The sequence below is a fragment of the Tetrao urogallus genome, assembly GCF_951394365.1.
Source record: "Tetrao urogallus genome assembly, chromosome: 5".
NCBI classification, from domain to species: Eukaryota; Metazoa; Chordata; class Aves; order Galliformes; family Phasianidae; genus Tetrao; species Tetrao urogallus.
In genome coordinates, this window is record NC_136818.1 from 31145594 (window position 1) to 31169656 (window position 24063).

General features: G+C 39.6%; 1 protein-coding gene across 4 annotated transcripts in view; it reads right to left on the minus strand.

Annotated features, from left to right (window-relative positions):
• The window catches only part of PCDH15 (protocadherin related 15), a gene marked incomplete at both ends in the record, with an annotated part of 312883 nt that overhangs the window by 100973 nt on the left and 187847 nt on the right, over positions 1 to 24063 (minus strand). For all 4 annotated transcript variants that reach the window (XM_079536322.1, XM_079536319.1, XM_079536321.1 and 1 more), the window contains 3 exons: positions 7742 to 7966; positions 9284 to 9589; positions 21275 to 21403. In XM_079536322.1, the coding sequence (XP_079392448.1) occupies positions 7742 to 7966; positions 9284 to 9589; positions 21275 to 21403 (660 nt within the window). The remainder of the gene's footprint in view (positions 1 to 7741; positions 7967 to 9283; positions 9590 to 21274; positions 21404 to 24063) is intronic.

The window sequence follows — 24063 nt, forward strand, 5'->3', positions numbered from 1 at the left end:
CTTGTGGGGACTGTGCTACAAACACAGTTTTGCACTAAGCTGCTCTTCCTTCTTGTCTCTCTCTTCAGCTCCCAAAGCACAAACCACTGTACTGTAAAACTTCTACAGGTCTACAAAGACACACTTCCTTCTGTTTCCGATCTACTGACAAAATCACTATGGGTTGGCTAGGAAAATTAGCTTTGTAAATATTATATGTTTGTGGTTAGTGAATCATTTCACAAAGGGTTTTAAAGTACATCCGTGGGTTTTTCCTACTACTTTGGGACTGTATTCTTTGATTATAACTACTGATAGTGAGGTTTCTAGTCACCTGTATCTAAGTGGAAATAAACATGCCCTCACTGTAAAAGTCACAATGACAGAACGGTGTCTGAGCTGATAAATGCATATTAGGCATTTACAGATCCTTTTGCAGTCCACCGGCTTTTATAATATGTAATAAATAGGAAAAAAAAATGTATTTTAAAAGTGGTTCCTACTTCCTCTAAAATTAAATGTACATTAACATAAACCCACTAAGGGAGAGAGCAAGGAAGTTTACCTCAAAACATAGCTGATGTCACACTAAAATTTTCATACTTTTCCATTTTTTCTCCAGTTATCAATACACTTAATTTTCTGCCGTCCTTTTGTTTTGAACATCTATCAGCTAAGTCTATGCGCACATTACCAGAGCTGGTGGCTTCCCATCCAAGCTGCCTACAAGCATTCAATAATCAGCAGGAATTTCCGAACACCAGGGATTTTCACAGATTCCTCTACTCTCCCCCTTTAAACTCTTTCTACAAAGCAATTTTTCTTTTTATTTCAATGTACTTGACAACCATTATTCCTCTTGAGTTTCATTATTCCTCTTCAGTTTAGCCACTGAAAGATGTTGTTCAATGCAAAGCTCAAAATACTTTATTAAGGAGAATGAAAATCCCCTAAAGCCACAAGATCTCACGGCCCTAAGGGCACCCACAGCCCAGCCTCTCCTGGGCCCCTCCAGCAACTTTGGGTCCAGGACCCTTCATTTCAGCCCCATGGAGGCCTCTGGATTTGGAATCTCAGATTTCAGCACTGAAATAAGTGAGAATTTACACCGCGACTATAGAAGATTATTCTTACAATAGAGTTTTATTTTCCTGAGAGAAAACCTAAATGTTATTCAAATGTAATCTCATTACTAGAAGATTAACTTTTCATTTAAACATCTAGACACTGTCTCCCACAGTATTCCGGAGAAGCTGGCAGCTCGTGGCTTGGACAGGTACATTCTTTGCTGGGTAAAGAACTGGCTGGAGGGCCAGGCACTGAGAGTGGTGGTGAATGGAGTTAAATCGAGCTGATGACATGTCACGAGTGGTGTTGCCCAGGGGTCAGTGCTGGGGCCTGTCCTGCTCAGTATGTTCATTGATGACCTGGATGAGAGGATTGAGTGCATCCTCAGTAAGTTAGCAGACAACATCAAGCTGGGAGGAAGTCAACCTGCCAGGTATGTTGGGATTGAAAAAATGCATCTGTTCACTAGACTACAGTCCAACACAAGAAAAAAATAAGCAGTTACATCTTGGAGGCAATACAAGTCCTTTTTTTTCTTTTTTCTTCAGCCTTCTTGTAAGTGGGCTGCCACTGTGCTGGACTGCCCTATTACACAACGAAAAATAGTTTTTTTTTACATGTTAGAAAGGAAACATTAATTTACATATGCATATTTGTTGAGAAAGCTTTACTAAATTTTATTGTAGACATATAAGAAGCTGGTGACATGTCTGACCTTCACTTATTCACTACTGTATTTCATTTTCATGTATCCTTCATTACCTGCATTCTGACAGCAAATATTCATTATTATTGTTATCATATATTATTATTATTATTCTATCTCACCAAAACATAAAATCCTGACAATGATTTACTGCTGAGGATGTGCTCATTAGGAACAAGAACCAAGTGAAGCTTCCACTGAAAAGCCAAAAATTATGCTCCTGCGTATTGTGATTCAAAACTTAGCGTGTCAGCAAAACACCAGGGGAGGTGGCTGGGGAAAAGTTCTGCACTAGAGGGTGGTTGAGCATGGAACAGATTGCCTAGACCTTCATGCAGTTGGTGACCACCCAGACCTCCAATTTGTCAAGATCTCTGCAATGCCTGTCTACATTCAAAGGAGTCGATAGCTCCTCCCAATTCAGTGCCACTTGCAAACTTACTTTGAGCAATGCACCCAAGTCGCTGGTGAATACATTGAAGAGAATTGGCCCTAAAATTGAGCCTTGCAGAATGCCACCAGTGACCGGCCACCAGGCTGGTGTAGCCCCATTCACATTGCCCCTATAAGCCTGACCTGTCAAGCCTCTTGCTCACTCATTCCATCTCATTATGGTTGTGTCTAGCAGTATGCTGGGCATTTGGTTCAGAAGAGTGCTGTAAGAAACAGTACTGAAAGCTCTACTGAAATGCAAAAAGGTGACACCAATTGGCTTCCCCAGTGCCTCCGCAAAAGTAGGTTTCTCAGGGTACTCTGCAAGTTATTTCCCCAAGCAGTCTCAGGTTTGCTCTCTACATATTCAGGACTGAAGTTTGGGTAGCAGTTCTCCTGCCACCAGGGATTTTTAACCAGACTAGAAGACAGTCACTAAAGGCCACATGACACAGGAGACTCCCTCAGTTTACAAGCAGTAACTCCAGGCGGGCACTTACCCTAGTTGGTGCGAGCTTTTGCTCTGGCTAATAAAGGACCTTCTGACAGTTTAAAAAAAAAAAAAAAAAAAAAAAAGATTGTATGAAATCCCAGATGACTCATTTGTTGTAGACATACTGTTACTAAAAGCAATGACAGAAAAAAAAAAAAAAACAAAGCATGGCTGCAATCTTCAATAAAAAAGTGAATCATCTGACACAGTGAAAACAAACCAACTGAGATCCCAAAGCTCCAACCTCCAATCTCTTTCACAGAGAAGCAGGAGGAGTATTTTAAGTGGCAAATCTTCTCTATTTTGTACTTCTCTTGGAAAATTAATTTGACAGCTGCAGTTTGGGAATTCACCATCCCTTTGGACAAATGGATATAGTCAGGTTTACACATCTGGAAATTCATTCTGTAATAACAGCCCACTGGGATTAAGGCACAGTAGGAATTACAGGAATTGTTTTGCTGGTAGAATTGTAATAGAGCATCACTAGAAACATACAGATCAGTTTTTATTTATTCATGTTGCTTTATCACTTTGAATCACCAGCCAAAGCTAATGGCTGCATTCTACCATATACTCTACTTGAAAAAGTAAAAAGTAATCTTTCCCAGATTACGGAAGGAAGAAGAAAAAGCAATTATAATAAACAAGAAAGAGACAAACTGATACAAAAAATAACGATGGTACTACTGATAAGAGAAGGTCGTAACATGCAAGGTGCTTACAGGCCCCATGATACAAAGATTCTTACCATGTACATTTAGGAATACATTATTCATTTAACAGTAGCATAAAAAGGAAAAAAGTCTTTTTTTTTTTTTTCTCTGAAACAGCTCTGCCACCATAGTAAATTCCTAACATAAGCACACCATTTGAACAGTAATGATTCCACTTCTCCCAATACTTGAAAACATTTATATTAGGAGAGGGTGCTTTAAAGTGCAATATGCACTACAGACACCCTTAGCAGATAATTCAGCTTCTCAGACTCCACACAAATGCAAATCTCTGCTGTTAACTATATGAGAGAAATGAGGCCTCAACAGTGACAAAAAAATTGTCTCCTGGAGTTGCTTGCAATTTTCATTTCTTAAACTACATTTTCAAGACCTACAGAACTCCTTCTAAGTTGCATAATTTTATAGATATATTCATATATATATCTACATACACAAAACAAAGTAAGTTTTGTGTTCTTGATTACAGAACAGCCTACAATTATCAATTAACAAAAATAAACGCTTGTGTAATCTCTCCATCCATCCCAAGATAAGACAGTTATGGTGAAAAAATACATAAGCAGCAAGAGAAATCTGAAAGCTGAAGAAAAATGAAAAACCTCAGGCTGTGTAAGGCTACCGACAAAGTCGTCTGGCATTTTCTGTTGTTTCTTTTTTGTTGTTTTGCTTTTTTTTTTTTTTTTTTTTTTTTTTTTTAATTTGGCAAAAGGAACTCCATGCCACTTGCACTATTCCTCTTCAGTCATACCAGAAACAATACAACAGCACCTGATTTACAAAGCAGGAAACCAGAGAAGGAAATTTTGTTTTAAGGAGGCTAATACTACTACTTTCTGGCTAAATACAGCTTTTTAAAGGCACAGTCAGTGCAGGATGCATTTCCTTATTAAACACACAGCTCTTTAATTTACCTTCAATTTCCTCTGAATAAAGAGTTGACGTCATACATTGTAAAGGGCTACTTGGCTGCAGCAGCAGCAGCGAATGTATTTCAACACTGACGTGTAGGTAACAGATTAAGTTGTTTTGCAGTCTGTGCTTTGATCAAGTTCAGGGAAGGTTAATATAAACTATTTGTAACTTGTCACACCAAAGGCTGAGTATCTAAAGAAAGTCACAGCATGTATTCACCCTCCTCCCAGCTACAAAGATCTGTGTGATTATGGGTACACTGCACTGCTGCTCATTCACTTTACATCACATAAATAATAGACGCCATCAGATGTTGTACATAGTCGGTTAACAGAATCCTATCACAGAGCAAAAAATATAATGCTCCCTATTTAAAGCTGGGCTATGAAAAATGATGATTGTTAGCAGAGGAGAACTGGCCCAAAAAGACTGCATCCCTCACAGTTACATACATTCCCTGCTTGGTTCTCATGTTGCCTTACTGCTGGCTTCTGTTTTTCTCTTAAGACTTTTTTTTTGAGTTTGACTTTGCAGACTTACAGAGTTAACAAAGTCTGTAAGCTGCCTACCTGTTGTTATGGGGACTACAATAGACTTGCACTTGGTTTCTTTCCTATTCAGGGTCACGTGTGCTGTACTAAAGAAATAGCTCTAATCTAAATAAAGTGAAAACACATTTACAAGTAAGAAGAACACACCACACTCCTATTCTGGAGCAGGCAGGTTCAGCAGGAAAGATGCCTGCAGAGCTGTGGCGGGGGATGTGCATCCCCACACAGAAGCACCCTATCCACACACACAGCTTCTGAGTTGGGAGACTGTCTGGCAAAAATTGCCATTTTTAAAAACCACCGTGATTCCCTGCACAGACGTCTTCACTCAAAAAATATAAACCACACCCATGAAACAACAAATATGCTCAGCAGGAGTTATCGATTTAGTTCTGCCCTACAGCAACAGCTCAGACCGCAGTTATGACTGCAGAGGAATAAAAGACCAGATTGTGATCAGACAATGGACAGGTGAGGGTGAGGCTGCTTCATACAGCGTCATTTATGCATTCAAGATCTGAGGCCAGAGTCAGTACCCTGTAAACATCCTCACAAAGCTGCTGATCAGAGATCAGCATCCTCTGTCAGCTTGCCACAATGCGCTGACATTGGCCCTGTACAGTATGAATGCTCCTGTCCTTGAGAGAACTTCAGTTTTGGGCTTTCTCAGCACTGATCTGGACTTTTCATCCCCAGTCAATGCACGTTAGCTCTCTCCCTTCTTATCAAGGGCAGATGAGAACAAACCCAAACTATATTGCAGCATACTGTTACTATTCCATTGCTTCTCACACCTAGCCAGCTGCTGTCCTTGTTCTTGTCCAGCTGCTCTAGAATCAGCCATTCAAGTTGTCCTAGAAGTCCTTCTCATCTCAAGCAAAGTTCTGATTTCAATTTCTTTCTTTTTCCCCCCCAAAAAATTATGAATTTAAGTAAAGTTCCTTCATAGCCTCAAAATAATCCATTATTTTCTTTCTAGACCTTTGTTCTGATCAAGATTCTAAATTTTTAGCTCCTCTCTGATATGCACCCATTAATGGCCTCTGTCCAATAAAGTGAGATATTAAATAGTTTTTTCCACAAACCCTTCCCCATCTTGAGAGCCACACATATGAGACCTACACATATTCAGTTATTCAGTTGACAAAATTGATGGATTGAAAAAGTCAGCCCTGTGCGGAGGAAGATAATACTCAATGCTTTGCTGGTTTTTTCTACCTCTTTTCTTCCTTCTTCCCCTCCTCCTCTTCCTTTCTCATGCAAAATAGAAACTGTTTGTTTTCTTTTTCAGGCCACATTCTGTCCACAACATTGAGACCAAACAGAATTGCAGCTTTTCTCTGAATACATTCCAATTTCAGAATAGCTAATTTAACATCAAAACAAAACTCAATTCTTGCAGAAAATCACTGTGCTTGGTAAAAGGTTCTTCTAGAAAAAAATGAAAGTTTGAGCAACTTCCTCCATGGAAATATAAACAAAGGCTAATGGAATGATGTCAAAAGCTATTTTTTTCTTTAACTCGCTTGGAAACCACTGGTTCAGAGGGCAGACAAATAGGAAGCAGAAGCAGTGCATCAAAATTTTTGCAAAGACAGAGAGGTACTGTAGAAGCTTTCTTACGTTGCCATCAATGCTAATAATCTGACATATTTGCTGTCCTTAGAATAATACAGAGTGCAGTAGAGATCTACAGAATTACTCAGCATCAGCAATCCATAGCATCTGTAGACACACAGTTAAGCTGAACTACAAACTGATGAATACATGCTGAATACTTTCTGCAGAATTACAGTGAAGTTGCCAGGTACTGAAGTGCACATATCTGAGCCGCACTTTTGCTACAATTTTTGCTTCATAGCTCAAATATCAGACACTAAATTCCCTTCTCTCCCACAGCTGTTGTCCACCAACAGAAAAAATACACAAATAAATACATGAAGCAACCAGACAAAAGGATTTGTCTGACTGTCTCCATAACTGCACCACCATAAACACAAGGGAACATGCTTTAGAGGATCTAAACTATCCTTGGACATGACCTTTGCCCAAGGAGGTTGTGGATGCCCCATCCCTGGAGGCATTCAAGGCCAGGCTGGATGTGGCTCTGGGCAGCCTGGTCTGCTGGTTGGCAACCCTGCACATAGCAGGGGGTTGGAACTGGATGGTCATTGTGGTCCTCTTCAACCCAGGCCATTCTACGATTCTATGAGTGCATCAACAACAGAAGACTGGTAGAGTGCTACTACTTCTGCCATGAGCACATGGATCCTTACTGAGCAGAAAACCATTATCCCCCTATTACTGGTGAGACAGCAGAAACAGAGGTGATGTAACTCATGGCATAAAAATGATTCATAGCACAAGACCACTGAGTAAGCCTGTTGTTTTGCAGCTCTGTATTTTCAAGTAGCTGAAACTGAAATATAAGACTTTGTGTGCTCCATCAGCATTCAGTACACCTGAATGGTTCATAATATTACAATTTATGAGAGCTTTAAATGAAACGTGATGGTGTCATTTTTGCAAACAATTCCATTAGGTACTTATTTCAATTTTCAGCAGTTCTAAGGGATTAAATGTTTTCCTGTTTGTCATCTATTCCTGTACTTCATAGATCTATGAACCAAGATTTAACTATGTAATTGCAAATAGCAAAGCAATGATAGCAGGTATAAAGTGTATGTTTAACAGAACAAGTTGCTGTCAGAAAAAGGCAGTTTCCCACAAGTGAAAAAGCAAGAAAGCAGAAATACTGCTGCTGTGCTCCTGCGTGTCACTGGGACACCTGTAAGAGTTGTGAAGATGTTTTGTAATAAAAAGGAGAGGATACTGTCAACAGACCAGCTGCTGCTCTTACCTTCACCCTGACTGTGACGGTAGCAAGACCTGGAGGCATAGTGCCCTTGCTGTCAAAGGCTTCCACAAGGAAGGTGAAAGTTGCATCTGTGTCAGAGAATGACTCATAATCCAAGGACTTCAGAAGAGATAACTCGCCTGTATACTTGTTCAGTGCAAAATACTCGAGTGCTTCCCGCGTCCGGATTCGATAGGTAACATTAGAACCAAGATCAACATCTTTCGCCTAGAGCATGCCATACAGAAAAAGAAAAAATACCTCAAAGCAAACAAAATCCATTTTGCAGGAACTGTAAATACATTTTGTTACCTTATTCTAACACTTAATACTACTGCGCAATAATCCACTGGAGGTTATTAAATTAGAACATACTTGCCATGTGAAATGAGCACAGTATTCTGGGCAAGACTCAACACAGGCTTCTGTTCTTGGTCTCTTCTCTGGGCAGCCACTATTGGCCACTGCCAGGTAGAGAATGCTGGGCTAAGCAGATTTTCGACCTTACTTTGTAAAGCAACATCGATGGTTTTATTTCATGCCAGTATTTAGACAAAAAATATTAATTTTCATCAGGAGGAATATTATGCAATTTTTTAAGCTGTTCATTTGACTTAAAATTTACCTGCAAACAGCTTCTCATTAAGGTATGCTGACCAAAACATCAGGAGGCTCTTGCCACCTTATGGGAAATGAATCTCAGTTATATTTAGAGAAGTGGCAGAAGGATGAGTTAGAACAATTAACTCTCACTTGATTATGTTTTTCTGTTTTTGTTTTGTATTTTTGTTTTCTTCCTATATAAACAACAAAGAGAAGACAACACTTCATGTGCCCCCTGCTATCTTCGATGACAAGCTTGATGTGGGGTTGATCACGCTGGAAACAACTACTCAACTCCATTAATTACAAGGGCTGCTCTGAAAATAATGCCTCCTACTTCGCTGTGTTGGCACAAGAAACCAGAGGAGGATGTTGGTAGTATGGCAAGTGCTTGTTTATTGGTGGTGAAAATGCATAGCTGATGGTGGTGACTATGTTGAACAGTAGTGTGTTGTAGCTCTATCAACTAGTGTCATTGTGTGCTTTGCATCTGTTGTAGTTTCCATGGAAACAAAGAGGAGGCATTACTTTCAAAGCGACCTACATACAAAGAGAGAGTAGATGTGTAGGTTTATCTTAAATGTTTGAATCCATTGAGACAAAGCTCTATCTTTAGCAACCTACACAAAAACCTAGAGCACTGTGATGAGTTTTCAAGGAGAAACTAAAAGCATTTAAAGCATTTTGCAAACCAATATTCCAAAATATGACAGTGGAGTGAAGACGGCATTCTTCAATTTTATAAATAATTGCTCTTATTTCCAGGAGAACCTCAACAAGTTGACATCTAAAGGTCATGAATTTTTTAGTCTAAGTATCACACCTTCCTTGATTTCAGTTTGCTTTTTTTTTTTTTGTCTCACTGACAAGTTAGGTAACAACATGCGTAGTACTGCAGAACATTTACAAAACATTTTCTTCCATTCCGTAACACTTTCTTACCTCTATCTGCAGGAAGACAGTGCCAGGTGGTAGATTTTCAGGAACTGAGACAATGTAGGAAGCGTTTGTAAAAACAGGGCTGTTGTCATCAACATCCAGTACCTTGATTGCTAAAGTTAGTGTTGAACGGCGAGGGTCCACAGCTCCATCTGTTGCTTCAACAATAAGTTCATAATAGTCTCGTACTTCTCTGTCCAGCTTAACTGCTGTATATATGCTGCCATTTGAAGTGATTCGAAAAAGATTCTTGAAGTTTGCCAGACTGTAATGAACTTGACCGTTAACACCTGCATCCGGGTCTGTAGCCTAAAGAAACAGAAAAAAGTACCAAGTTTTAATGCGTATTGCACATTTCTTATTATATGCTGCTATTTGGCTGTTACACGGATGCCAATCACTACAGAATCCATGCTTAGGACAAATGTAGTCAGCTAGAATGGACAGACTCATTAAAAATTTTCATTTTAATTAAGGTTTGTTAAATCTAGTGACGTTTTAATCATTGCTCTCTGAAGAACTACGTTAATTTCAACAGTTTATGTATCATGTTCTTCAAAATCAACATAATCAAATTTCATGCTCAGTCTTGCACGTGCAGAATACGCTGGTGATTGCAATAGATAAACACTTAGGTTTTATCCAGTTGGTATTTGCCCTCCTGAATGGAACTAAGCCTCAGATTTCACATCAGCTAAGCAATTCTGGTTATTGTAGAACTGCCCTGGTAAGGACGGGCACAACTCACTATTCCTAGAGGCACTGGAGCACAATTTCAATGCTGACCAGTTGTTTTTCCTTCTTTTAATTAAATTAAGGCATGATGAATAGGGTCATGTAAATTTAACAAGGCCATTCTGTGAGAAAGGTATTTTCATTTGCGAGACTTTTGGAAGTGTGGCTACACAACTGAGAAGACACGAGAATTTTATGTTTTGCTATTAAGAACAACGCTTGGGAAATACCCATGAATGCGTAACTCTGGTGAAGGTATTAATTTTAAGACATTATAATGAAGCCATTTATCTTTCTAAGAATCAATTAAAAGTTAATTAAAAGTGTTAATGAGAAAAATTCCTTCATGCCTTGTCTCTGCACTACATCAATGCACTAAGCCCTAATGGCCACAGCTTCATAATAACCAGCCTATGGAGAGCCCTTTCAGTCAACATCTTTCAACGTACGATTGACCTATTCAGTTTACAACCTCCATGGCAATAACATGGGGCAGGAGAATCTCACAGATGACGTACTGGAAAACTGTCCAAAACATGTGAGGGGAAAAAAAATTCAGAAGTGTTGTAACAGATGGCCCAACTTCCAGAAAAATGAAGCACAGCAAACGAAGAATAAGTCATTGAGTTCCTGCATAAGAACCTCCTGGATGCAGCTGGGGCATCTCCAACCTCTCCTCACGGTGACCTCAGCCTTACTGCCACTACTTGCACGCAGGAACTTAGTGCACATATACATTTCACAGTCAGGTTCATGTCTTTGCAGAATCAAAACTTTTGCTAAGAAAAAGCTGTAAAAAAAGGCTATTGTTTGCCCAGATTAGATTGCTTGTAGAGTGTAAGATCTTCATTAACTGTCATTTTATCACTACAAACTTAAGAAGTGATAATGTACCCATTGCAGACATAAAAGCTTAGACTATTTTCTAAAAGAATGACATCTCAAGGATGGACTTCCACATGAAAATCACTTTCTGGAGCCTCTGAGAGCCTGTGGGAGCAGCTCCCTGGAGGAATCCTTGAAGGAGTCAATGGCAGCACAGTGCTGCCTGCTCCTGTCTGCAGATACTGTTTTATGTCTAAATGGATGAGTTCAGTCATCCCACCCTCATCCCTGTGCTCAGTGTTACCACAGAATAGCTCCATTACCAGCTGGTCCCAGCTGAGGAGGTATCACAAGCCCTGACCACAAGAGAAGTGAGGAGGAGGTCCACAGACCAAGCAGCCAGGCTTTTCTAAGTCCTGCCTTAAACACTGACCCTGCTTGAACTAATCTGTACCCACAAAAGAAAAACTCAGCAGCACCCTAATGGATTTAATACGTGTTCATTATTTTCATTATCTCAGTACACAATCAACAGAGCAGAAGAGCAGTAAAAGACCATTTCATTTGTATATTACTGAAGTCCCAAGGAAAGTTTCAAAGACAAAACCAAACAAACCAAGCAAAGCAGTGAGACCACTCCTATGTCCAGTGTAACACTTGATCACTTTCAAGCACACACTACACAGACCTGGTAAATCTAGACAGGAAACAGCTCATTTTGCTATTTTTCCTCTGCTCTTCTTCAAAGTGGTTCAAGGCAGACATACCACACTAGTGTCAAACAGCTGGAGGTTCGAATTACCTCAAGTCTCCCAACCAGAAGGGATGCTACTGGGATGGAGCAGCTTCTTTAGAAAGGTCTAAAGTTATTCACTTTTGTGAATGCACCTGTGAGTTACTTAGAAAAAGAAAACAGTGATATCTGTCTCCTCTTGTCCATGCTTGTGACAAGAGATGCAAGAAGACAAGACACATTCTCCTTCCTATATCATTATGCATGTTGAGAGACAGGAAAAGCATGCTCCTCTAAAGACTCAACTTCTGCTGTCGTTGTAGAAACTCTCCAGATCTACATGACTTCTCTCATTTCCATCTTTCACAGAAACAGCTTGCAAAGTACTACATAGTAAAACAAACCTGCAAAAGCCACATAATAGCCTATATCTACTGAGGCAAGTCTGAATTTGCATTACCAACTGCACTTCAGTATTACTGAGACAATCTCACAAATGTGAACCAACGGTAACAAATTATCTTCCTTCAACACAGCTTGAAAATAAAACACTAAATACAAACTATGTTCCAAAAGCTTGAAAATACAATTCTGGGAGACCTGAATATCGCTTAAAGGATCATTAGCTCTGAAATATAATGACAAATGTTTAAACGTCAACAATATTAATTATATCATTATTATTCTTTTCAAAAGAAACCTCCTACCAATATCCACAGTTCTTGCTCGTGATGGGCAACAACGGAATTTAAGGAGGTTAATTGAGGATTTACATTCAAATTGCTGGAGCTGGAAAACAGCAAAATAAGGCAGAGTTGTCATTCGATACTTGTCTGTATAGTTCAGCCAAACATGGCAGGTATCCCCTCATTAATGCTGAATCACTTCTTTGGAACCACTCTTCTGACGACACTCCGCGTTCAGTATTTCCTGCAGTTCTTCAGAGGCAGATGTTCCCCATCATCCATCCCCACCCCAGCAAAACCTCTGTCTCTCTGAAAGCCTCTCCAGCATTCCAGCTAATACCACAGCTCCAGGATGGATGGAAATTGTGCGGGAGGATGCAAAGGATGCTGTCAGTGGGAGTTGGCCAATTGTTTGCAGGGAAGAAAACAGGATTCTTTTTTATTATTACGGGTTTAAAAGACACCCAAGCCCCTCCATTGTGTCAAATGGCAAACCAAATGTGAGTGGGAGTGCTAAATTGGATCTTGCACTTTCTTTTTAAGGGAGATTAGTGTTTGTGCACATAGGACAAAACTAACATCACCCAGATGGATGATACAGATGGAGGATACAGCTATTGGAAAAATTTCTGGCTCAGTATTTACTTAAGAATATCTTAAGTAGGGAAAATCAAGTAATTCTAGAAAGGTCAGCATTTTTCTTCTTGTATTTCAGAAAATCTTTCATTTCTTTTTGCCTGCTTTTACACTCTTCAGTTTTCCTATTTCATTAAGTGCTCAAAGCAAATGAAAAGACTGGAATGTATGAAGAGTTTTTAAAGATTTCCGTCAGCTAAACTCCCGATAATGTCAAAAGAAGGAATCACAGAACCACTTCTGTTCTCCCAGTTTTTTCTCACACACTGTTCTCTTTCTGCAAGCAATTAGATTAATTAATTGTGCTTCTAAACATACAAGGTGTCACTGTGTGCCCATTCCAGATTGCTGTAATATTTCCTCACAGTCTTAAACCAACAAGAGCTCATTTCTGTGGACTTTTCTAGAAAACTGATATTTAAATGATTTTATGAAGAAAGATGACGTAAAGAATATACAATAATATTGGATGCTGTAATATCAGGGGGCAAGTTCAGTGGTTTGTCAGTGGCTGCAATGGCCCAGTTGGGTCTAGCTAGTCTAAAATAAAAAGGAAAGAAGCAAAATGAAACTCATAGGAATTATCTTCAAATCTTCACAACCTTGAAATTTGAAGACAGCCCTTCCCTTCTTTAAAAGAACAAACTATTGCCACCTTTACATCTTAAATACTTTTGAAAAACACTAGAGGAGTTGGGTATATCCTCCAGGAACCTTCCCACAAAAATGAAAATTACTGGGCTATGCATTACCAGTTTATCATTTTTTCCTAACTCTAAGGGCTTCAAACTGGAAGAGGGCAGATTTAGACTAGAAATTCTTTACTGTAAGGGTGGTGAGACACTGGAACAGGTTGCCCAGTGAGGCCGTGGATGCCCCCTTCCTGGAAGCATTCAAGTCCAGCCTGGATGGGGCTGTGAGCAACCTGGTCTGGTGAGAGGTGTCCCTGCCTATAGCAGGGGGATGGCACTACAGGATCTTAAAGGTCCCTTCCAACCCAAACCATACCATGATTTCATTCTACTTAGAGCAATTTGTAAAGACATCACACTATACATTTTCTAATATTGGCAGATTTTAGCCCTTACACAAAATGGGAGAGCCTTTGATAACTACTTTCATAGCCGATGTTAATTTCAGTCCATCTGGATGGAGATTTTGGAAACCAATTAAATGTGACTCTAAATAAAACTAAATAAGAATAGTAAAACACTGCAAGCAAATATAAATTAAATGAAATTCAGAAAGCCCATAGCTGCAAAAGCATGATTTAATGGAGTGGTGAGCTACCTACAAAACTTAATCACATCGTAACACTCAAAAATAGACAAGTTTCATTTAGGCTGGTACAAAACCAACTCCTAAATTTAGAGGCTCGCTCTGCCTGTTTTTACTTGAAAGATGTGTAGAAATTCTGCTTTTATGAGGAGTATGTAATTTGACAATGATACAATCAAGCAGTTCAGAGATTCATCAATGAATGTGCACAGTAAAAAAAACAAAACCCAGAAGTTTATAATCCACAGATGAAACGTATTGTTTAAAATCTCCACATTGAAATGGGCTCCCGTAGATTTCTTTAATGGGTTAGTCTGCTGTAAAGTTATTTTTGCCATTTTCTCTTGAGTGCTGGCTCTCTTCATAAGGCCACCAATTAGAGAACATCAGATCTGAGCTGGATCTTAGCAGCCAATGTTTGGATATGAAACTATTCATCTTACTATTCAGACTTCTGGTTTTGTTCTATTGTATTCTCTCGTTCTCAAAGGAACACTTTACAGGAAATTCATTTTCTTATATTAGAGATTTCAAGGCCACAGAGTTTGAAAATTACAAAAAAGAAGTTAGATAATTGACAAGTATGTCGAGAAAACTCTCCAGCTTGTACTTCTACCAGGCAGCCTTCAGAAGAGGAAATGCTAATCTAAGATAATTGTTCTAGTTGCTGAAATGCATCAATAAAGAGAAACTGCAGCCAAGTTAATAGAATAAACTAACATCACTTATTTGCAAGCTCAGGAGAAACAATTTCTTCTCTTGGGTACAGTTCTGAACTGCCAAATCTGAACAGACAGAATTGGCCATCAGAATACAAAATGGTCATGTACTGGAGACTGAAAACCATTAGCTCAGATGATCAAACATGGCATGAGCTGAACTGAAATATGCGAAAGAGCTTAAAACAGACTGGAATTCAAGATGTTAAGCAGACAAAAACAGGAATTCCTACTGATATCAAAAATCCTCGGTTCTCAACAATGAACTGCCATGAGTGTGAAAATGGTTGAAATACTTCTCTGGTTGTGGTTCATTTGCCATGATATGTTTCTCCAACCTTAAACTCTGCTTAATTTTTGATAGATTCTCATTTTAAAATCCTATCTGCTTATATTGCTTTTTATATGTAAAATCTGATCATCATGAAGATGATCAGGGGGCTGGATAATTCTCTCTCCAAAGACGTGCTGAGGGAGCTGGGCTTGTTCAGCCTGGAGAAGAGGAGGCTGCGGGGTGACTTAACTGCATCCTTCCAGTATTTAAAAGGGGATTATAAAAAGGAGGGCAATCAACTTTTTACTTGGGTAGATAGTGATAGGACAAAGGGGGAATGGTTTTAAGCACAAGGAGGGAAGATTTAGGATGGATGTCAGGGGGAAGTTCTTTACAGAGAGAGTGGTGAGGTGCTGGAACAGCTGCCCAGAGAGGCTGTGGATGCTTTGTCCCTGGAAGTGTTAAAGACCAGGTTGGATGGGACCCTGGACAGCCTGGTCTAGTACCAGATCTGGAGGATGGAGGCCCTGCCTGAGGCAGGGGGGCCGGAACTTGATGATTCTTGGTGTCCTTTCCAACACAAGCTGTTCTATGATTCTATATACATTAGACGAATTTAAAATACTTTCTTATGTAATGTATCATACTGTGTGCAGTGGTTATGGATTCACTCTGAGTATTTGAGATTTACTTGAGACGTTGATTCTACTTACTTAATTCCATACCTCCACAGACTGTCCTCTCTGCCAATAATTCTCCTTTTTTTTTCTGGTCTTCTACTTTTTTCTCCATTCCTCTACCTCTAGTTTTTCTACAGCTGTCTAAAGGTACAGGAAAGCTGAGAATTTAATTTTGAAAGCTGCTACTTCTAATACAGGTGAGGTGTTATCTACAGTGCAGGTTATATGTGTTATAACGTGGTAAGTCATACTCCCTTGTATGAGCCTTCATGCAGAAAACAATGACAACAGTGATTTAGGTAAAATGAGATTCCTTTCTGGGCTTTCTGCAACAAAATCTTGTAGTGCAATACCTCAGGAGCATTCAAAGCAGTTTCCTATATACAGAAACATAGAACAATTTGGATGTAATGGCTCTCCAGAGGTCACTTAGTCCAACACAATAAGCACTACTGACACCTATGAAATTTAAACCATGAAACTTGCATACTTGTGCATTTAAATTAAAAGTAGAAGCTTATAAGAATTCACTAATATTTACAGAAAACTCAGGAAATTGACATCATAATTATGTTCTGCTACCATTCAAAAATGATAGCTGTTTCTGTAAAGAACACATTTAAAACACTTCCATGCCACTACAAGAAGTAAAATGACATATAGGCGATCTCTGTTCTCTCCTACTTGCTTTATAGTTGCTCTGTTCTGTGGTGGACAGACACACTTGGTATACATCAAAGTACTAGTGTACATTTATATGACAAATAGGAAAAAAAAAATCATTTTACTGTAGAATTAAGGAAATTTGTCCAAGGCTTGGTTTTCCACTTGCGTAGTATAATTACATGACGAGTAACCTTTTTCTTTTCTTAATGCGTTTCCCATTTTAAACTGAGTCACAGATGACAGAGGTATTAGGCACATTGTGTGCAGTCTGTTTTCAGCTCTGGAGCCTATTTATAGTGCCTTCACTTCAGGGAAAATCTAAGGCCCGGTGACACTTGAGCTCCTGATTAAAGGTGGGTTGTTCACCACCATGTGATTCCCTAATCAGTATTTGCAAATATTCGCCACTACATTTCATCCCAGTTCTCCACATCCCATGCACATAACATAACACTGATGAATGGTATGCTGCAGAATGCTGATCATTCAGATGCTGTCTCTTCAACATCAGACTACTTTAGACTGCAACAGAAAATAAGACGCTTGAATTTCATTTTCAAGTTTCTGATGTGAAGCTTTTAGTTTTCTGTTGGTCCTTTGTAGAGAGCTTCACTCAGTAATCCTGCTCCTGTCTTGTTCGTGGATCCTGATGATCAGACATGACAGAGCAGCAATACACCTCCAACTACCCCACTCAGACAGCGCTGTAAAATAAAAGGGATTTGAAATACATCCACTACACTGTCACAGCCTTCTCGCTTTTGTTCTTTTGATCTTCAGTGTGCCCCTGAAATCCCCACAGGCAGCGCTCCTGTGCCAGTGCCTTCATGAACTTCAGGTGGCAGACAAAGAGCCATTCGAGCGGCAGAGAGCAAGGGCACTTCAGAGGGCCAGCACTGCCTGCCACAAACAGGCCCACCTCTCTCCCACGTCAAGCCTTTCATTACCCTCGTTCTATGTCTCTTTGGGAAACGAAATCCTAACTGTTACCTAAGCCCTTCTGGGAATCCCTTTTTAAGTCCAACTTAACTTAGCCACTCAAAACAGACATACATGGGAGTGTTTGATTTAACTGTTTCATATCAGAATTACAGAATCGCAGGGGTTGGAAGGGACCTCAAGAGATCATCAAGTCCAATCCCCCCTCTAAAGCAGGTACCCTATAACAGGTCGCACAGGTAGACATCCAGATGGGTCTTGAATGTCTCCATAGAAGAAGACTCCAGCACCTCTCTGGGCAGCCTGTTCCAGTGCTCCACCACCACTACCACAAAGAAGTTCTTCCACAGATTAGCACGAACTTCCTATGTTCAAGTTTTAGGCCATTACTCCTAGTCCTATCACTACACACCACCGAGAAGAGCCTGGCTTCACCCATTTGCCTCCCACCTCCCATTACATATTTATAAACATTTATCAAATCCCCTCTCAGCCTTCTTTTCCCCAGCCTGAACAGACCCAGGTTACTCAGCCTTTCCTCACAAGGAAGATGCTCCAGGCCCTTCATCATCTTTCTAGCCCTCTGCTGGACTGCTTCCAGGAGATCCCTGTCTTTTTTGAACTGGGGAGCCCAGAACTGGACACACTGCTCCAGCTGTAGCTTCCCCAGGGCAGAGTAGAGGGGAGGATCACTTCCCTCAAACCTTCTGGCCATGCTCATTTCGATGCACCCAGGATAACATTGGCCCTCTTGGCCACAAAGGCACACTGCTGGTTCATTGCCAACCTGTTGTCCACCAGGACTCCCAGGTCCTTCTCTGGAGTTACTTACCTGCAACTTGGAAGAGGGTTCAAAAGGGGGGTGTGAACATGATACATTGTGTAGAATAGATGAGAGGATAAGAGACATAATTTTGCAATTTTGACAGAGGAAAGGAAGAGAAAGTCCAATACAAAAATAATTGGAAGAAGAAATTTTAACAGCTTTTCAAGTGTCATTGAGACCATTTCTATTATTTTATCATACAGATTCATACATTTGTTACAGCCCTACCTTTTTAATAACTGACATCACAGAATACATCCCTAGATTCACCTATGCCATGCTTACTAGCAATTATAAAAATAAAAATATTGCTGCTGGTAAACAACAAACTGTATAATAATTGATTTGCGAAAATACTGTATGAAGAATATAATTGCTTTTATTATAAGATTTACTCCAAGAGTAGGCAACTAGAATAACTGTTGGCCATTTGGCCTTGGCAGCCAGGTCACCGCTGAAGATACTGAGCAATGCTGGCCCCAGCCCTGGCTCGTCCTCCCTTGCAAAGCAGTCTGGATGGCACTGCTCCCCAAACCCCACAGCTTTCCCACTCCACTGCCCAATACTGCAGTCCTCAAGTATGGGTCTTACTATGATATGGCTATAAAGACACTATGAGAGACAACATCAAAGCCCTTCCCAAAGCAAAGGGAAGCAACTTCCACTGGTTTGCCAGTGCTCACTGAGCCATTTATCTCAGCCCAGACAGTTACCACTTGGTCAGGTACGGTTTGGTAAATTTGTTATGGCTGTTCCCATTCACTGTCTTATCATCCATTTGCTTGGGAATGGCCTCAAAGAGGCCTTCCTATCTTCCTAGAGATCAGGGTCAGGCTCACCAGCTTGGGGATCCCCAAATTCACCTTTCTGACATCCTCAAAGTTGAGCACAATGTTTGCCTTCCTAGTTAGAAGTAACCACCACTCCTAGGCATGTTTCGAAGATGACAGAAGGCATCTCTGCAGTAATGCCAGTCAACGTTACAGCTTTTGGATGCCTCACATCTGCTCTCATTATGTTTGCACGTCTTATTTTCTTCAGCAGCCGATAACTTCATCTTCCTCGTGGGTAATGCTTTCCTTCTGCAGGCTCACTGGGCTGAGAGTTCCCATACCTTGCCATTAAAAAAAATGAGGCATCAAAGCAGTGGAGCATCTTTTTCATAGCCCATATCCCTAGATCCCCTGCCTGAATGATCTGTGGGGTGATCTTTAATCTTATGGCGCAAATATATTTTTGAGAAGTCACCATTCAAAAGGGAAAGGAACATCGCAAAGAAGTGGTTATTTTCTTAAATCGTCTGTATCAGTGCTCACCATGGTGGATTTCAGCTGTTTGAAATGACTTTCGTAAAAGAGATTCTGAAAAGAAGCCTTGCCAGTCAGCCAGCAGTTTAGTTCTTAGCAGTGGAAACACATGAGACAGTAAGTACTACCTTCTTTCGCCAGGCCCTTTTTAGCCCTTTACATTTTAACCACATTACAGCTTTCCATATAAAACATATTCCCACAGAACCCCAGGGAGAGGTTTCTAATGTACTGTGAAGGACAACGTAACAAAAGTGACTGCTGTTTAAAGAAGAATCTCCCTAAACAACACAGCTACGTCAAAAGGCTAATCATCCTTACACTTCAATAATCTCGTTGAGGACAGAAAATAATTCCAAATGCCCAAATCACTGTTTTTTACACTGTCTGCATGAATATGAAATATTAGACACTACATCCAGTATTTCTGAACAAAGAAAAAGCTCTTTTCATCTGGAGACTGAGAATTAGAACTGGTGATAAACACGAGAAAAAAAATGATATAGCTAGTTTCTATCATTCCACATGAAGGAATAAGCTACCAAAAGGTTTCATTAAATATTTTCATTTTAACACAACTTAGAAATTAAACTAATTTATCAGAGAGAGGTTCTGTTGCAATGACATATTTTATTTTATAATTCCATCTAGACTAAAAATAAACTCAATACAATGTTGCACCCAGAAAAATCCACAAAGTGGATTTTAAAGATACTTGGTACTGTTTTAAAATATCACGTCCATACATTTGAGGACTCAAAATGAGAAACGACTATGTAAAATGAGCAATGAAAAAAAATATCTTTGTGGAAACAGCTTCAAGCACAAGGATCCTAACTTCTGCACATGCAAGGATCAAAAAAAGGCTTAGATGGGACTGATATTTCAGCTCAGTGTAACAAAAGCAAAATCAGAAATCTCTGGTCTTCATTAATGCTAAGAAAAGTTATTTCCCTTTAAAACGACAGCTGAGCTTGGACAGCTTCAGTGCAGTACCTACCTTTAAGGATACCGTATCGAAGAGCAAGCAGAGCACACACATAAGCAGAACCTCTTCAGTACCAGTGCAAATGATACCATACTGAAGGAGCCTACATGTAACTTGAATTAACCAAAACTTTTCAAGTAAGCAACAAAATTAGAAATAAAGTCAAGCCCAACCCTTAGAAACTCAATTTACAAATGCCAGAAAACAACTCAAGTTCACTCAAAAAGAGCAGAACATTAACAACAAACATGACACATCGTGAGTAATAAAAATTTTGAAAGAAACACAGTTATTAGGGTTATATGCCTTTGCCCCTTTTAATGCTATGAAAAATGCCGTATCCTAACTACAGGCATTGTTAAGATAGTAGTTAATGAATTGTGAGGACAGTGCCTGTTCTCTAGTTATACAGTTGCAACAGGAAAGAAAGGCAAATGAGCATTTCCAACAGTGTTTATCTTCAAGAATAGTCTTCTGATTGTGCTATTGTTATAGGAAGAACACTTTTTCACTTATTAAACATTACGATTATTTAAAGCCCAAAAGAGATCATTTTGTTAACTGCTAACATAAATATGTCTGACTATATCAACTTCAAACACTTCAGTGTGAGTTTTCCCAAAGGTGCAATTACTTTGCCTTCTTTCCTAGTAGCCTGGAATGTTTGTGTAATAAGCAATCTAACTGCATATAACAACTTACCCTTACTTGACCCACAAAAGCATTGGCTTCCTCTTCCTGTACAGACAGGTTTTTTGGTAGAAACATATCAAAAACTGGCCCATTGTCATTTACATCCGTCACCACGATATTAACTGTAGCAGTTGAAGTCTGCAGAGAAAGATAAAATTATGAATGAACTACCATCTAATTTACGATATCACATATGACGACTGATCAGCAATTTTATTGCTATGTATTAGATCCATCCAGTATAGAAGCACAGGTGAACAGCTGACCCATTTATTTCTGCATAGTTTTGTGAACAGATGTTATTCACTTGAAGAGCTTATATTTGGCTTAAAAGAAAATAAAGGAAAAAAGCATATCAGATATGTTTTACCTAATGTGATATTTTAAGAGTTGCAGGATCTTTAATTCAAAAACCCAAATTCAAGCAATTGGAGAGTGAAATAATTTGCACTGAGGTGAAGCACCTCAGTTTGAGCTTCATGAATTTAAACACTGTGGCACCAAAAAGCATGCCTTTGTTTTACATCCTGTGTATATAACTACAGAAGAGATGCAGCTAATAATACTTGTTTCTGTGGCCTGTGACACAGATCGCAAACAGAAGGAACGAGCAGTTGTTGTCACTCATCGGGGAAAAGAGAAGTGCTTACGGAAAGAAAACACAGTAAGATGGAAATATTACACCAGGAAATCAATACTACTGCAAGAACAGAGAAACACTGGCATAGACAGTGCAGGGATGCTCTATCCCCAAAATCAAGACACATCAGCACTTGCCTTGCCCAGCAGAAGCCATGCTGCTGTGATGGAGCACTGGATGGACATGTCACAGCTGATGCTACTACTTCATCAGAATCTAAATATAATACAATGTAGAAAAAAAACTTACTCCTGAATGTTTTGGAAGTTTTTTGTACTTCTACTTTTAATCCAAAAATTCTGCTTCTTTTTCAAATCCTCATGTTTTGACTCGTTCCAACCTGAACCTCAGGTTTTCAGAGCAAGAGGGGCAGAACGACTGTTTCATCCTCATCGGCCTTAATTTTGCTATGATGCGCAGAAGGCATGACAAGAATGCTTACTGTTCATTTTGGGTTGCCACTGACAGTACAAAGCAGATTTCCTTTTCCTAATCCAATCATCAGAGCTGGATGTAGAATGATCTTACAATGAAATGTAAGCATTTTTTAAATATGATATTGTTTCAGGTAGCTGCTGTCCCCAGAGGAGGCAAAACCTATTCCTAAACCCAAATTACTAAGTCTGATGCTACCATTTTAACACTCTTTAAAGGCACCCTGATAGCTCTAAAGCTCATTGACATCTCTGGATTTTGTCTGAAATATCTGCTGCTGTACCTCCTTCATGCTGAGCTACGGCTTTAAAGGTCCATAATAAAAACAGAATTTCACCTCATTTTTATTACAGGGCATGCTCCTTGGTTTGCCACAGAGCAGAAGTACACTGGCACTTGCAAAGGACAACTAATGTACTCAAAACCTACTTACTGTCTTAATAGTATGTGGTCATGCTTTCATTGCTGTGTCACCAGTTCAATCTGATAACTTACTCTCTGCAGGAGTGATCCAGGAACAGGTCAATCTCCTTCACCTTCCAAAATCCTCAGCATTGGCAAGCAGCCCAGTCACAGGAATTTGAGTCAGCTTTCTGGTTCACACAGCTACAAATCTGCCTGTTGTGTTTGCAGGGTGCCCTGTGTGCTACACTGCAGTGCTACCTGTGCCAGCAGGCTGTGTTAGCAGACCTCAATACCAGCACAGCAAAGCACAAACCCAACACAAACATAAATGCACAATGCAGCTCTTCCAGAAAAAGAGTTGTTCTCTAATGCCTTGTGCAATGGCAAATGCAGAAAACAGAACTGTTCCACAATAGGCAACCACCAGTAAATACTTAGTGCATTAAAAGTAACTAAGTGAGGATATTCTGAAATGAACAAACCAAAAAAGATGCTCTCAGGCTAGCTTCTTATATTGGCTTACGTTCAGTTGTTTGCTAATTGTTTCTGAAACTGCCATTCCCACGTTCAAGGTATATAAGGAAAATGTACTTTGCAATTCGTGCATCACTGTCAACACAAAACACACTCCAGAATGTTTGCTCTGATGATGCACAATATGCAGTGAAGGTAAATTAATCTTCCTAAGCTTACTCAATTCCGCAGAATAGAGAGTAATAAAAACTCTTATATTTAATAAACTGAGACAAATATGGCATGGAAAATATTGGCTTAAGAAAGTACTTCTCATTTTGAAACAGTATTTCTTCTCCATCGCAGAGAATTTTAACAGCCTGTGTCTGATAATCTGTGCTATGTTCACTTCTGACAACACTGAATCAACCTACAGCAGCTCTGAGAACAGCTGCCAGAAGACACATTTGCATTTGATAGCTTCTGAAGCAAGTGCTGAAAGCAAAATTACTGTTGTGATTTACTTACAGGTCTCATTTTTGTACTTGGGTGCGTGCTGTGGGGGTGCTCACATACTTATTTCAGATCAACACACCAACTTGTTATGAGGAGCCATAATAAGCCCTTTCCCTAAAGGACCAAAATCCAAGCAACTCTCTACTCTGGAAGCATGCTATTAATAGCACACCCCTGCAGTATTACTTTGCCTTCAGGAAAAAAAGGGCGCTTTTATTCAAGTAATCTTGAAATCCAATCATAATAATATCAGAAATAGACAGCTTATTGAAATGCAGCCTAAGTCTAGAAGGGGTCATTTGAATAAGCACCAAAATAGACTGAGATTTCACACAGCACAAGAAGATGG